This window comes from Lissotriton vulgaris, chromosome 7, assembly GCF_964263255.1.
Source record: "Lissotriton vulgaris chromosome 7, aLisVul1.2, whole genome shotgun sequence".
Classification (NCBI taxonomy): Eukaryota; Metazoa; Chordata; class Amphibia; order Caudata; family Salamandridae; genus Lissotriton; species Lissotriton vulgaris.
In genome coordinates, this window is record NC_141695.1 from 828,048,794 (window position 1) to 828,065,129 (window position 16,336).

The following is a 16,336-nucleotide window of genomic DNA, read 5'->3' on the forward strand; positions in this document are numbered from 1 at the left end:
GTTAACAGTCGTCTGACATTACTCGCGGGTTGTCCTCTCGAGACCAAGATGGGGTCCTTTGCTTTCTCACATCAGGTAATGGGTCTGGCTCTTTCCTATGGGGTTCTTGGCTATACACCAACGTACATGCTTGGTACACTTAGGTACATCTAGTTAGGGTTTGCATCATAGGAGTACGCACTATTAACTTCATGTATTTATATGCCTGCATATATTCACTATTTTAGCACAATGGTAGAATGCTATCTTTTATTTACTCTATTGGTGCTTGTAATCGTCTATATCTGTTTCTGTCTTGTGGTTGTTGCAGCACATGTATTTTATGCTAGAATGACTCTGGTTCAATACATACTTATTGAAAACGCCCCCACCATTTATTCTGTGTATCTCTCTGAGATAAAGTGAGCACAAGTGACCAAGCAAAAAGTATTGTACTGTTTCCACGATCCCTGAGGGGTCAGGGTTCTCATGTTCGATAGTTGCCAAAAACTATTATCTCCTTGGTAAGGTTGTGGGGCTTAAAGTGGCACTGTGAGCTAGCTGGTCTACATACTTTTTTCATTTCAAAGAAGTTTTTATTGGTTGTTTCAGCATGAACATATAATGAGTAGATCAAGTAGCATAATTAGAGTCAGAATTTCACGGGCGAATATTACAGTACGCTACTTTACATCAAAAAGAAAATGTCAATACAAAAGTACATAGCTGATATCTTGTCGAAAGTAGTAGTGCATATATCTTATACTCAACAACATTTTAGTCACAGTCATTTTACTCAAACATCATTTTACTCATCAAAACACACCATGATAAATAATACAATGATGGGAGTCTGCAAACACATGCTAATGGATCGTGGACGGTGTGGGACCAGTTTAAGGTGGCTTATGTGTCGTGAAATAGTTGTCAAGAGTTGACCACAGTTTTCTCGTGGGAGGGCGCCACGGTGTCTGTTGGAGTGCTACATTATCGGCACCACGTAAGCTGATTATCCAAATCAGCCACCCTGCGAAGTTGGCTTTGCAGGTATCTTTCCAGTTACTAAGGACTGTCTTAACCGCCGCTGTAAGTAGGAGATCAAGTAACGCCTTATCATCTGCGTCAAGGGAAGGGTCCTGGGTGAATCTTTAGCTGGTGTAATGTGGAATAGTTTTGAGAGAAACTCAAATATCTTCTCCCAAAAAGGTGCTACACAGTCGCATTCTAGGATAATGTGTGATAAATCACCTTCTGCACGTTTGCAATTCCAGCAAAAGGCGTCTGGGCTGATGTTGTGTGCAAATAATCGAGCCGGAGTCCAGAAGGCCTTATGAAGGAGCCAATATTTGGTCTGGGATAGAGTAGGGCTGATTTTGTGTCTCGTGCAAGATACCCATGTACTGGTCCATTCTGTTTCTGTGATTGGCCTGGACGAGAGATTATTCCAGAATTGTGTGATTGGGACAGTGAGGCTAGATTGTTGGGGACGACTGAGTCTATAGAGGAAGGAAACCTGATGGCCCAGTCTGTTTAATCTGGCAAGGCATGGTGGGAGGGAGGGTGGTGTCAGGGAGAGTTTGGTTTTGGACAATGCTGTTTTTACGTTTAGAAAGTTGTAAAATTCTATTGGTTCAAGATCGTATTTGTTTTGCAAGTCACTGAATGGAATAGGATATGACCCCGCAAACAGTTGGTATGGGAACAGTATGCCTTTTTTGTCGCATTGTGTAGAGGTTTACCCTTGTACAATATGTTACGGTTGTTCCATAAGGATTCCCATTGTGAGCCCCGTATAGTGTTTTCTAGGATTCTGTCAAACTTCAGAAGAGCAGATTTTGTATTATGAAATATTGATTTAGAGTGGGTTAGTTTGTTTAGATTTGTCGAAAGAGCCGCGCTAGGGGCAATACCATCTAGAATTTCTTTCTCAATTTCTAGCCACACTGGAGTATAGTCAGGTGAGGGTGCGAGCCAGTGGGCTCCCTGCTTGGCTGAAAAGGCGGTTTCATACCTTTTAAAATCTGATAGATTGACCCCACCTGCGGTTTTAGTTTATGTTGTCTAAAACGTGCAGATCCTTTTTAGATTTGCAGGAACTACGCAACTAATTCACATAAGTGACATAATTTGCAATTAAATCTCACTTAAAAACACAATAAAACACTTCTGCATGATATCTGCTACACAGGCAGAAATATGAATCTTGTTTTTCAGAAAGCAAGGGTGTCTAACCTTACAGAAATATGTATCAATCAATTTGCTAACAACTTAATATCACCAACTTTTCTAAATGTTCCTCCATGTGAACTTCTCACGTAGAAGGATTCAATTATGCAACATTTAAAACATTACTTTTAACTGCAACATATGGTTGTACCAGAGTTCTAACATTTTCTTTCATTGTAATTGCTGTGAAATACCCTGTTCAGCCTTAGTCATCACACAAACAACATTATGCCCGAGTAGACTAATCTAACCTACCATGTACCCTGACTAATACCTACTTCTAATATAAATGCAGAGCGAGTGTTTGGTATTTATAAATGTGTTTGCAAAATTTCTTCTGTATTGAGGTCACCAGGGGTCTTTGTTTCAAGTTTAGTCATTAGAAGAGTTGGTGCTACTGAGTCACAATTGAAATAAAAGAAATATTGCCAAAACGGGAAGTGCTATAAAATAATGGTGACCTTGGATATACTGAAGAAATATTTTTTTCTATGTTTATGGAATTGTTTGGCACATATGTACTTTAAAACACTAAATCAAGATGCCACATACTTATGTGATCAAGGGTGAGTCTGACAGAAAAAGCGCTAAATGGCAGAAGCTTTGTATTAAACTGATTTTTTCAGCAAACCAGTGGTGTCAATGGCCTTTCTGTTATATGCAGAAGTAACCCAGAACTTGCAAGAAGCTCGCTGACTCCGTTTCTGTTAATGCCTCATTCGGATTGGAGTATGGCATCGGCCAGCTACAAAGAAAGACTGTGACTATTTCTTTTTTTTTGCTTACTTATACAAGCCTTCAGCCAGACCGCCTCATCTGCTGGTCTAATGTGTCCTATCATTCACATTCTCTTCTGTCCTCTACAACATACATCATGGGCCATTTCTGCCATTGGCTACCTTCACTGTGAACAATGGCGTTCTGCTTTTTCACAAGGAGCACATCCACACACATATTATTTTCATTTAGTTCCATGGACAATAATAAGAATGTGAGCTTTTTGAGACCAAAACATTTTTTTTTATCTCGGTATGTATCTGGCATCTCCTCCTGTAGTGTAGTTCCTATATTCCCAATAGGCTCTGCGCATTGGAATAACATAAACAGCAGTGTAGAAGTAGGACTGAGGTCATCTAGGTCTCTACTGACTATGTTAGACTTAATTAGTTTTGCCAGCTAGCTCAGAGGTCACTAGAAACTTTCTCGAATGTTCAGGAAAGGGTTAACAGTCCTGATTTAGTCAAGAAGAGATTAGTTTCTGACAACCGCATAAACATGACAACTTTTCTCCCTCAGAATAAATAGTACATCTCTAGAGTCGTGTGAAAACAATAGACAACTATTTCACTCAGTCAATCGTGCATGCTTAATTTCACCAGAGTGCAGAGAAATAGAGAGACGGGCGTTTTCAATTAAAGGTGTTATTTTATTGAGCAATCTTTCTCATGCAAGAGAAATGAATTGCCACAATTGCAATACTTATCATAAAGTAAAGTGCGTACAGTAAAAGTAGTATTATGAAATAATACTGTAAAAGCATTGATATGGTTTCTTAACCATATGATACTTTAAAATGGATAAAATATATACATACATAAAAACATTGACTAACGAACTCAACTGGTGCTTCTAAGATACGCCTACCCCGGTGTACCTAACCTAAGCCTAATACGTGGGAACGGTGTAAGTAAGTTGCAGTTTTAAGTTAAGTTAGGTTTTTTGCCAAGAATCTGACTCAAGAATTCTCTCTAAGGTTTTACACAGCTTCGTACCTTGGTTATAGAATGAAGGAGGTCTTGTATCTCGTTTCTCAGGACTCGATCTCCCAGCAACCCGCGAGGGTGACTTGGGAACACCGGAGCTGGATTTTCTCGGCTGGAGAAAAAGGCAGCGTCTCTCTCAGTATGTCAAAGGGAGGGGCGGTTTCCTTTGGCTCTCGCATCAGCTGGGCTTCGGATAAGTAGATAGCCGCTCTGCTCTACACCACCGTGTGTTTGCTTAAGGCAACGTTGGTATATTTATACCTGAAAGGTGCCGGGTTTGACGTAAGGTTGGACATAAGACGTCACTAAGAACTAACAGTTCTTTCTGGACTCCAGGAGTTCTTGTGCAAATCAAAACAAAAGCAGGGGGAATTTCCGGGCTGCTGGAGGCTTGGTTTGTTTAAAGAACGCGTTGTGCTTTCTAGGAGTCAATGGGAGTAGCCTTGCCGTATTTGGACTACATGGGCTATTACTAAATATGGATATGATTTCTATGCCTTTATAAGGATATTATTTGTTATAACCACATGAGGGCATGAATCGGGAATATCGAATTAGGGTCCTAGATAGAAACACAACACTCCCAAAATAAAAGTTTATAAAAACTGTGAAAAAAAACAAGAGTGGACAAAGTCTCAAAGCTAGCAGCCAACACCAGACTTAATGGCTTTGTCATTGGTCAATGGTTGTTTGAAATGTCATTAGTACTTGTTTAAATGTTGTGCTCACCGGTTCATGCTTTGGGGTCTCACCTTCTAAATATGTTATCAGCAGGGGGATCTTCGTTCTGAGGAGTTTTGCTAGAAATGGGTAATTTGCAGGATTCAGGCGCTCGAGAAGAGCAAAGACTGAAGTTCCCTTTTCGACATCCCAGCGAGGATATGAAGAAATTACCTGAAAACCCACAACAAAGAATTTAGAAAGTGATTCTTTCATGAGTTCCTATTCTCTAGCCTTTAAAGCTTCTGGAAATGCTACCTTGTTCTCTATGCAGTACTTAGTATCAACCACATTTTGGCTGTTTCTGTACAATGTAAGTAGCATGTCACACTGATAACCAATTGACGGGAAATAAAACCATCAAATTCAAAAGTATAAAAGCTGAGTTGAATTCAAGATCTCCATTAGCAGGTTGCACAGACATGTCAGCAAACAACTTGGGAAGAGGGATCTGGTGGAATATTGTGGGGGTGGAATGTGATACTCACCAGCAATCTTATGAAGAGGCTGTGTATTGGAATTTTTTTAGCTGTTTAGGTACAAAAGAAAGAAGATATGTCATACTCTGTCCATAAATTACTGAGCAACACTTGCCAAAGGAAGACATATGGCTGACACACACACTCAAGACAACCAGTAGTACCTGTAAAGAAGATGATGGGGTGATGGGTGGCATTTCAATGAGACTCTAGCGGTTATGAGGATGCTTTGAGATTGCTGCAGATACTGGCAAAGGCACCATTACCTCTAAGGGTGCTTCAAGGGGTGTTCAGTACCTTGACGGCCCATGCTGCAATTCTCTTCCTTCCTCCTTTAGCAGTTGCTGTCAAGGAATGAAAGCTGGAAGAGGAGCTACCTAAGCTGCCATGCACAGGTTCCTGCTACAGCTTTCATTGAGGGACAGAAGCCTCCAGTGGAATAAGAGAGGATGCATCAGGAGCCGTGGACGTGCTTTACATTCTGAAGTGTTGTAAATTGGCAGCGATCTGGGTTAGCATCAGCTGAAGCCATCTTGTATTTTGGAAGCCATCTTGTATTTCTGGCAGCCATTTTGTTTGCCATGTGCTACCGCGCGCTCACCATGTGCTCTGTCCTACCTTGCTGTTGTCTGTTTTTGAAATTTGCCTAGAGAAAAGTTATATTTACCCTCTTCTGCTTTGCACATGCTCAGGTGTGATTGCAGCTGTCCATGCAGCTGTTAGTAGTCTGTAAATGTCAGGATGTGCTTGCCAGAATTAACCACTGTTAGCTCCTCCCATTTGTTGATTGTGCATTTTCTGTATGACCTTATATGCACCTAAACCCTTCTTCTTGTACTTGTACCGCCTTCTTTTGAGCCCCTGTATGGGTATAAAAGAACCAAGCTCCTTCCATTCAGTGTGCTACTTCATACATTACCGAAGGGTGCTGTGTGAATGTACTTTCACCTCATGAGGTTTAATAAAGCTTTTGTTTCTATTCCAGTTTCCAAGCCAACTTATATCCTATTGGTCTGAGGACTTGTGCAGAGAAGGGCGAACCCTTAGCACTGGGAGGCCTTACTGAGGCCCACCACCACAAATTGGCACCCAACCAGTGGGGCTCATCGGTGACTCGGATGCCCGAAAGAGTGGTCGAAACAAAGGATTTGAATCTCTCTACAGATGATCATTGCCCGAGGAGACCTGCGTCTTGGCAAACCACAGCGTCTTTCCTCTCTTTCTGATCTGACCATCCAGGTGGTGCCGGTCCTCGACAGAGATCTCTTCTGTTGATTCGCCGTGCAGTGACCGTTTGGTCGATTTGAGAACTCGGCAGTTGGAATCTGGACACCAAGTGATTGGTAAGCGTTGTTATGCAACACTTGCTGTTGGTTTTGTTGCCTGGGATTGGTAAGGTGTTTTTTGCTGCGCTTGCTGTGGCTTTGGAAATGTGTGTTGGCCAACTGTGGATGTGTATGTGATTGATATATGAATTGCAATTTATATAGGCAAGTAATGAGGAGAATTTTCTCTGTTTTGAATTGATTTGAACGGCACAACGTATTAGAGGTACCTTAAGTGTTACTTTGCGTATAATACTGCATATTCTGCACTATTTTTGGCATCCACTTCGTAGGATGTGTTGCTTTTGTAGTGGTACCAGTCTGAGACTTGATGAAGCACAACCGGCCCCCCAGAGGGGACGCCTAATAGGGACATGTACATTAAATATAGTGTTTCTTCTATAATGTACAGCACGTTATGGAATAAATATACTCATAAGGATCCTAAGTTGCGTTGGCCTATGCATGGGTCATTTGATTTACAAAAGATTCAGTATGTGGAGCAATGAATGTTTGAGCGAAAGACTAGACAAGATATGTTTGACTGTGTGCGAATGTGGGAGAAAGAAGTGCGTGAACGAATGAAGCGTGAACAAGCCTTGATTGAAAAAGAACAGCGAAAGAACATCCATGCGAAAGCATTAGAAATGAAAAACAAAGAAATGAAAGAACTAAATGAGAGAGAAGATAGGGAGCGCCATTTACAGGTAACTACCCAATACGCTGTTCGGCGGACCCTCTATCCTATTCTGAAGAAACCTCAAGATGATTTCTTGTTATTAGATCGTTCTCCGCCTCCGTATATTTTTTCTTCCGCTCCTCATGAGTCAGATGAGGATTCTCCTACAGACCAGGAAAAAGCACGAGAAACTCGTTCTATGTTGACCACTGTGCGTTCTGCTGAGCTTAGATCAGCTGCTCGCAAAGTTGCCTGTAATACTGCTTATGCTTCTGAACTTTTAAATGACATAAAGGATTGGCAGAAAAGGGAGCAAGTATATTTTACAGAGGTGTTTGCCGCAGAAGTTGAACGGTTTAGGAAACACTCTGACAATTTGGAGCCTGTTGATATAGCAAATGATTGTAAGCAAATGCGTGACGGTCTTCTTGTCTTTTCTCAGGTGGCTGACTCTATCAGGCGTTTGTTAAATTACGTGTGTAGAGACAGTCCGTTTGCGAGAGGAGAAAAAGGCAGCAGACGCAGCTGCACAAACATCTCAGACCGGCGTGGCACAAGCTTCTATCTTCGGATCAGATAAGACTATGATAGTTCATACAAAACCTATGCGGGAAGCCGCACCTTTGTATGTTCCTGCGAAAGGCGAGGGAACTAGTGATGATAAGGCTTCCGCTGATGCAAAGGGTTATTTTATTTATAATTGGGTTTACACTCCTTGAAACAGAGCGGATTTTATGGCTCTTAAAACTGCATCGCCTGATCCGCGGAAAAATCCCGCAGCTTTTTATGAAGATGTTGAGGGAGCCATTAGTTCTTGTACCATGACTCTGCCTGATATTGACCTGTTTTTCGGATTGATATTACCCCCTGATATGTGGAGAACTGTCCGTAAGGTTGATGATTGTCAATTTTTGGGGCATTATGGAAAGATTTGGATTGACTGGATGTAGAGAGGGAACCTGCACAGAAACCATGTCAGTTAATTTTAGATCTTCCCGCAGCTATTATAGTAAAGTTGAAGACAATTATTCCTCCTAAAAAGATAGACTGGAATGCATTAGCGTTGTGTAAGCAAAAGGCAGATGAATCGGTTTCTGATTTCTTTACACGCTTTGAGGAGGCATTCTACGATTTTAGTGGCCAGTCATTGACGGAAGACACGTTCATCGATAAATATGTCTCAAACCTGTTGCCAGGAATAGCTAGTCGCCTTAAGGCCAGTGAGAGCTCATGGACTACCTCTTCTCCGGTTTCTCTTTGACTATGGGTCAGTATTATGAACGTCAGGAATGAGAAGCGAAGGGTAATGTGGATAAGAAGACTAAGGAGTTAAAAACGAAAGTTATGATGGCTCAGGCTTATGGTTCGCCTTCTAAAGGTAATGATAGAGGTGGACGTGGGTCTTATGGTCCGTCTTTTCCTTCTTATGCTCATTCAAATTTGTCCGTTGACCAGTGTGCGAAATGCAGGAAAATTGGACATTGGGCTTCTGACTGTCCAGCATTGTGTGCTTAGCAGTATCCACATGGACGTGGACAAACAAGAACTCGTTCAGGATATTCAGGGCCTAGAGGAAGCATGGATGATCGTGCTAGGTTTGATGCTCATACATGTGGACAGGATGGATTTAACACTTTTGGTACACAAAATCAATATCAAATATCTGATCATGTGCCGTCTGATTTTAAAGATTCTGCTTATGCATAGGATTGCCTAGGATGGGGTAAGGAATCAGTTGAAGTTCCAGTAGATCAGAAGGGTCCCTATGTTACAGCACATGTTTTGGGTTCTACTGGTCAGTTTCTGGTTGAAACAGCAGCTACTCGTAGCACCTTATCTAAACAATTGGTTCCAAGGGTTCCCCTGTCTGGCTTAACCATTACATCGATAGGTTCCGATGGAACACCATCCCTTAGCCCGCTATCACAACCACTTGCATTCCATGTTGACAAATGTACTGCTCCATGCCCGTTTTTGCTTTCTCCGAACACACCAGACAATATTGTGGGTCTCGATATGCTCAAATATTTCAGGGCTATGATACGATGTTCTCCTGAAGGAGTATGTGTTATTTTGAATGACAACTACCCCGTGATTGAGAGATCTTATCTTGTTAAAGAGGATACTGCATTAGCTTCACTAGTACTTTGTGGGCTACTTCAGACACCGATGTAGAGCAAATGGTTATTCCACCGATACATATTAGTGTCAAGGAGGGTGCTTCATTGCCACGATTGCCTCAATATAACATTTCTCAAGAAGGCGAAGAAGCACTTATACGCATTGTCCATGATTTGATTAAAGTGGGGGCTTTGGAAGAAGTTCCTTATAATGTTTGCAACAGTCCGTTTCTTCCTATTTTGAAAAAAGACACTGATACTAGGATTTACAGATTTATCATTGATTTGCAGGAAGTTAACAAGATTGTAGTACCGCAATACCCTGTGGTTTCTGACTTAACGACACTTCTTACTTTGGTTCCTCCGACAGCGACCACATTTACTGTGTTTGACCTGAAGAACACTTTCTTTTCGATTCCTATTCATCCTGATAGCCGATATTTGTTCGGCTTCCCTTTGAATATTCGATGGTACAGATTTTGTAGAATTCCTCAAGGGTACACTGAGATTCTTAGCATTTACAGTCAAGCATTGAAAAGACAACTTGATTCTTTCGTCTTGCCTAAAGGAGTGGCTCTCATACAATATGTCGATGACATCTTGTTTGCAGCTGATAGGCCCGAACAGTGTAAAAAATATACTTTGTCTTTGATTTCTTTTCTTGCTTTACACCATCATAAAGTGTCACAGAAGAAATTGCAATATTGTAGACCGAAGGTAACCTATTTAGGTCACCTTCTGTCTAAGGAAGGCCGTGCACTTATACCAGATCGCATTCAAGCAATTTTAGACACACCAGTGCTTTCCACTCAGAAAGATGTTCGTGCATTCATTGGGTTGACTTCGTTTTGCAGACAATGGATATTAGGGTTTTCACACTTTGTTAAACCCCTGCTAGCACTTTTGAGTAAAGATACTCCAATGCCCCTTCCATGGACAGATGAATGTCAGAAATCTTTTCAGCAGCTACGACAAGCTCTTTGTTCTGTACCAGTGTTAGGTACTCCAGATTATACAAAGCCTTTACACTCTATGTACACGAGAAAGATGGATGTGCATTGTCGGTTTTAGTACAGACACACGGGGTGAAAAGCAGCGTCCCTGTGCGTATTTTTCAGAAGTTCTAGATCCTGTTGCTCGTGCATTGCCTGGGTGCTTTTGTTCAGTTGCAGCAGCAGCTGTGTCCATAAGTCAGAGTGAAGGGATAGTTGTGTCACATAAACTGTTGGTGCTAGTACCCCATGCAGTAGATGCCCTTTTGAATCAGACTACAACGCAGCACTTAACTAGTGCTCACCTGACAGAATACGAATTGACACTTTTGGCCCCTCACATTACCCTACAGAGATGTGCGACTTTAAACTCAGCTACTTTGTTGCCATATCCTGTGACTCAGTCTCAGTCAAAGGAGTCTCATGATTGTATATTCCATACTGAGGAACAGATGTAGATGGGGAATTGTGGGTTGATGGGTCCTGTTTGAAGTTACCAGATGGCACGACCTCAGCTGTATATGCAATTACAACACTTGAGACAGTAGTGGAGACAGCTCGTATACCACAGAAGTCGGCTCAAGCAGCTGAGCTAATAGCTTTGACACGAGCTTGTGAACTTAGCACTGGCTTGTATGTGAACATCTATACGGATAGCGGCTATGCTTTTGGAGTGGCCCATGATTTTGGCTTACTTTGGAAGGAAAGAGGCTTTCTTACATCCCACGGGATGCAGATAATGCATGGAGAATTAGTGCATAATCTCTTGACTGCACTTACATATCCGAAGAGAATAGCAATTGTGAAGTGTAGCGCACACAAGAAAGTGACTGACAAGACAGGGCAAGGCAATGCCTTTGCAGATCGCGTAGCTCGTGAGACTTGGATGCAACGAAGCACTACATTTATGTACGTAGTGAAGTCACAAGCTGAGCGTTGGCATGATGCTAGACAAGAAGTACTAGACATACAGAGATCTGCTTCTGTAGCAGGACTGGGCCAAAGAGGGAATATTGGATGATGAGGGTTGCTGGCGCAACAAAGACATGGATAAGTGGAAACTGCCTGCAGCCTATTTACAAACTATGGTTCAAATGGCACATGGGCCGGCACATGTTGGAGCTCTAGCTATAACGAAATTGCTTACACAAGTTTGGGAGCATCCTGAAATTGCCAGCACAGCTAAGAGAGTAGTACAGTCCTGTTTGATCTGTTGGCAGTATAATCCTGGTAAAGGGGCACAGACTCCTACAGGAGGGTTTGCTACACCAACTGCACCTTTTGAAGTTTTGCAGATGGATTATATCCAACTTGAACGCTGCAATAACTTCAAGTATGTCCTAGTGGTGCTATGTGCCTTCGGTAAATGGATAGAGGCATACCCTACAAAGGATAATACAGCTCTCACCACAGCAAATGTGCTTTTAAAGGAGTTTTTCCCTAGATATGGTGTTTGTAAACTTTTGTGAAGTGACAACAGACCTCCTTTTATTGGGCAAGTTGTTGAGCATGTCCTGAAAGGATTAGGGATCAAACAGAAATTCCATGCAGTTTTCCACCCGCATTCAGCAGGGCTAGTGGAAAGGTATAACGGTACTCTGAAACTGAAATTAGCGAAAATACTGGCTTCCACGTCTCTGAAATGGCTTGATACACTACCTTTGGCATTGTTGTCCATAAGATCGGTGCTACATTCACGATCTGGGCTTACACCATATGAAGTGGTATTTGGGAGACCGATGAACATTTGGGGAGTTCCTAAGCCACGCCCCATACATGATGTACCTTGTGTTCTGATGAATGATTATTTGGCACAGTTAACCAACAGTTTGATCTCTATTCATCAACAGGGTCGAGAAGCTTTTCCTGACAGATCTACAGGTGAGGCCCACGATCTCCGACCTGGTGACCATGTAATGGTCAAGATTTTTGAGAGGTCAAACAGCTTGGAGCCGAGGTGGCGAGGACCAGAGCAAGTGCTCCTAGTCACGAGGACAGCGGTTCGAGTGACAAACATAAAGAATTGGGTACATAGTACCCACTGCAAGAAAGTGTCACCTACCTTGGTGGAACCTGCTGTGCTGACCGACCATTGAGAGATCCTGGATACGGAGAAAAACCAAGCCATCCCACCTGACGAATCTGAGGAAGTCTTCCCGGACCACATGATCCCTGGAGCATCGCGATACCAATTGAGACCACGGAAAGAGCCTGCATTGTCAAAAAGGACTGGTGGAGCTACCGCCCTGGGTTGGTGAAATGGAGTGCCGATGTGGCAAGGGGGGGATCAGTCCTGAGAAGTGACATCCGTCTTGACCCTCGGTGAAGAAATCAACGGCTGCCCACGGATAAGAGCTCCAACAATTGTTTTTGATGATGAAGTGATCATGTCTGCTGAGATATCAAAAGTTGCTAAGATCTGCAATAAGAAAATAATTGGTGTTGTAGGGTTTGTTGGTGCTAAGGTGTCTATGGTAGCAATAACCTGGTATGTTGAGAAGGTGGCTCCTGTTCAACAGCTTTTGGTCGCCACTACTTCAGTACCAGTTGAGCACCACTATTTCACGCTTCCCTACCATGAGCAGAAGCATCGACAATCCTACCTAAACAACACATTCATTCAGATGTTGCATCATACTCATAATGTCACGAATACTACCAACTGTTGGGTTTGTGGGATGATACCTGCGCACCAAAAGAAAGGAGGAACACCTTTCATTCCTCTTCCTTTTCACACAATGGTTCTTGGTTCTGGTTTGCGCTTTTGTTTGCCTCTGAGAGGGCCAAGTTTGCAAGGATGACAGTAGGACGGATCAGTTATCACCTTAATAAAGAGTGTTATCCTGATGAGAATGGTTACCCTCAGGCTAGAGGAACTAAATGGGAATGGGAGGAGTACCAACCTGACAATATTTCTATGCCATATGTTTTCACAAATACGAGGACTATAAAGAACAATGGACCTTTTGTGATTTCTGTGACCAGAGCTAAAGCAGATTTATGTATAAGTAGTGTTGGGAGAATTGCAGTGGGGAGAAGTGAGTGTACTATAATTCTGACCATTGAAGGTGCTAATAACAACAGTTTTACATCCTCTCATAATACTTACTTTGTCTGTGGCAACAAGGGATATTACCAACTACCTGTTGGTTGGTCAGGTGTATGCTATGTGTCCTTTCTGTTGCCCCCTGCATTTCTGGCACTTGCATCGTATCACAGAGATTTCAAGCTGTACAATGACATTTCCAAGAACAGAAATAAGAGGAGAATAAGTATGGATGAAGTGCACCAGACTGACATCACTTTGCAACAATATGTTGACTTTAACTTGGGCTTATTTTTCTTTGTGGGTGCTGCATTAAACAGCAGAAAGATAATGCGATTGACTTGTGTTGTGGAAGCTGTTATCAATCAGACAGCTATGGCACTTGGGAACATTACAGAAGAGCTGCAAGTTGCGAGGATTGTAGCACTCCAAAATCGTATGGTACTTGCAGTGATTTTGGCTGATCGAGGTGGTGCATGTCGCAGCATTGGCAGCAGCTGTTGTGCTTTCATTCCGGATCACTCACCTTCAGTATATGATGCAATCTCTAAACTACATAAGATTGCTGCAGAGATTCATCCAGAGACAGGTACATGGACTTTTTCGAACTGGTTGTGGACACTCTTTGTTACTTGGGGCTGGAAGCTACTGACTACTCTATGTATACTATTAGATTTACATTTAGTGATACTATTTACATGCTGTGTATGTATAAAATGTGGTCCCATGCTGTGCTCCCTTTGCATCACTGCTTGTACACCTGCTAAGAGAAATGTTGCAGAAAGGAATGCCCAACAAATGCTGAATAAAGAGGTCACTGAAATGATGAGCATCAATGTACAGGATGCATATTTAGATTACCCCAGATGAACAAATGTCTTCAGCTAATGCTAAAAGTGTTGTCTGTTGTAAATTGGCAGCAATCTGGGTTAGCATCAGCTGAAGCCATCTTGTATTTTGGAAGCCATCTTGTATTTCTGGCAGCCATTTTGTTTGCCATGTGCTACCGTGCGCTCACCATGTGCTCTGTCCTACCTTGCTGTTGTCTGTTCTTGAAATTTGCCTAGCGACAAGTTATATTTAGCCTCTTCTGCTTTGCACATGCTCAGTTGAGCTTGCAGCTGTCCATGCAGCTGCTAGTAGTCTGTAAATGTCAGGATGTGTTTACCAGAATTAGCTACTGTTAGCTCCTCCCACTTGTTGATTGTGCATTTTCTGTATGACCTTATATGTACCTAAACCCTTCTTCTTGTACTTGTACCGCCTTCTTTTGAGCCCCTGTGTGGGTATAAAAGGACCAATCTCCTTCCATTCAGGGTGCTACTTCATACATTACCGAAGGGTGTTGTGTTAAGGTAGTTCCACCTCATGAGGTTTAATAAATATTTTGTTTCTATTCCAGTTTCGGTGCCAACTTTTATCCTTTTGGTCTAAGGACTTGTGCAGAGAAGGGCGAACCCTTAGCGCTGGTAGGCCTTGCTGAGGCCCACTACCACAGAAGGACTGTGGAAAAATGGAAGCCATTTTCTGACAGCGGATACCCCAAAAGAAGAGAGGACTCCAGACATGTTATGGCCTACCTGGGGGGTAGGCCATAATGAGCACATAATTGCCTTTTCGATTCTGCTCAAGACCCCTGTTAGACCTGACATCATTGGCTTGAGCCTCTCATCCTATGGTTGCTGAGAGAACTTTGAGAACTTTCGCCTGCTCTTCCTTGGACTCCTTGGCTGAACGATAGCACTACAAGTGTCCCGCTGGGATTTCCCCTTAAACCTGATTTATTTAGCTACCTTTCGTATGGACGTGGTGCCAGAGAGCTGATTCAGCGGATCAGAGAGCGGAATCAGAGAGTTTTGGAGTTTTGGAGAGTGCTGTGAGCAGCGGCGACGGCGGCACCGGCACCGTCAGAGGAGAAAGTGGTGTGTTCGGCGTGTTTGGTTGCCGAGCACGAGTGTTCTTTTTGTAGACCTGCTGCCAGTTTGCAGGTCACGGTTCGTGGTGCTTTGAGGAGGGCACCTGAGGAATCGGCTGATACGCCGGTGGAGCGGCAGGCGGAGTGACAGGCGTGTGGCCAAACTGCTGCATTGCCAAAAACAGCGTGGCGTCCAGCAGCAGCACCCGGCAGCAGCAGCAAGCAGAAAGCAAGCAGAAAGCAGAGGTCTAAAAGTGGAGCTGAGCAAGAGCAGAGGCAAGTAACATTGAGTTAGCACTGCTGGCATCTGCAGTGTTCGTGGCGTTTGTGGAGCTATTAGGCTGCTAAGTGGGAATAGTAAAAGTAAGAGTATGCTGCTGCAGCTTTTCTAAAACGAATATATTGTCAATTTACTACAATTTACTACATATTGACAGTTACTGACAATCTAACACAAATTAGGACAACCTAAAGCAGCTAATTAATCCAAGAGGGTGGCAGAGGGAATCAGGGCATCAGGCAGCCCCCAGTGCGCTCTGAACACTCTGAAACCTCCTGAGACCTTGAGTTTGGGAGCCAGAAAAGAGGACCTTTTGGCAGCGTGGGAGCAGAGGAGTAAAGCTATGTTAGCTATGCCAGCGAAGTGAAAAAAAGTTTAAAGCTCCCCAAGGCCCTGGTTACGGAGTGGAGTAGGAAGTGGCTGAAGGAGTTGGAGTTGGAGGTGCCACACGGGTTTGCTAAACAGTAAAGTGTCTACAAGAGGCATATTGAGACATATGAGGCAATGACGCATATGAGGCGAACGAGCCTATAAGGAGCAGCGTTGGGAGCAGCTAAGGACCGGACGGAAATCTCTGGGGCATACTCTCATCGTTCCTGCTAATAAAGCAACCTACAGAACCCCCCATCCAACCCAATCCAATCCTAGATCATATTTCTAAAGTGCTTTCCCTAGACGGCAGCTGTCGCTTAAGTGGCAGACGGGCCAGGGGAGCCCTCGGAAAAATAACATAGGACAGGAGTAGGAAGGAAACCCTTTTCCGGTATTTGAAGCACCGAAGATGCGGTCAGGAAAAATTCGACAACCTCGAA

At 43.1% G+C, this 16,336-nt stretch overlaps 1 protein-coding gene across 1 annotated transcript in view; it reads right to left on the reverse strand.

Annotated features, from left to right (window-relative positions):
- LOC147702488 (maestro heat-like repeat-containing protein family member 1) overlaps positions 1–16,115 on the reverse strand; it is a 53,768-nt gene extending 37,653 nt beyond the window's left edge. The window contains exons 1-2 of the mRNA XM_086929418.1: positions 16,110–16,115; positions 4,721–4,862 (exon numbers count right to left, since the gene is read on the reverse strand). Coding sequence (XP_086785544.1) covers positions 4,721–4,862; positions 16,110–16,115 — 148 coding nt within the window. The remainder of the gene's footprint in view (positions 1–4,720; positions 4,863–16,109) is intronic.
- Between the last annotated feature and the right edge of the window lie 221 nt (positions 16,116–16,336).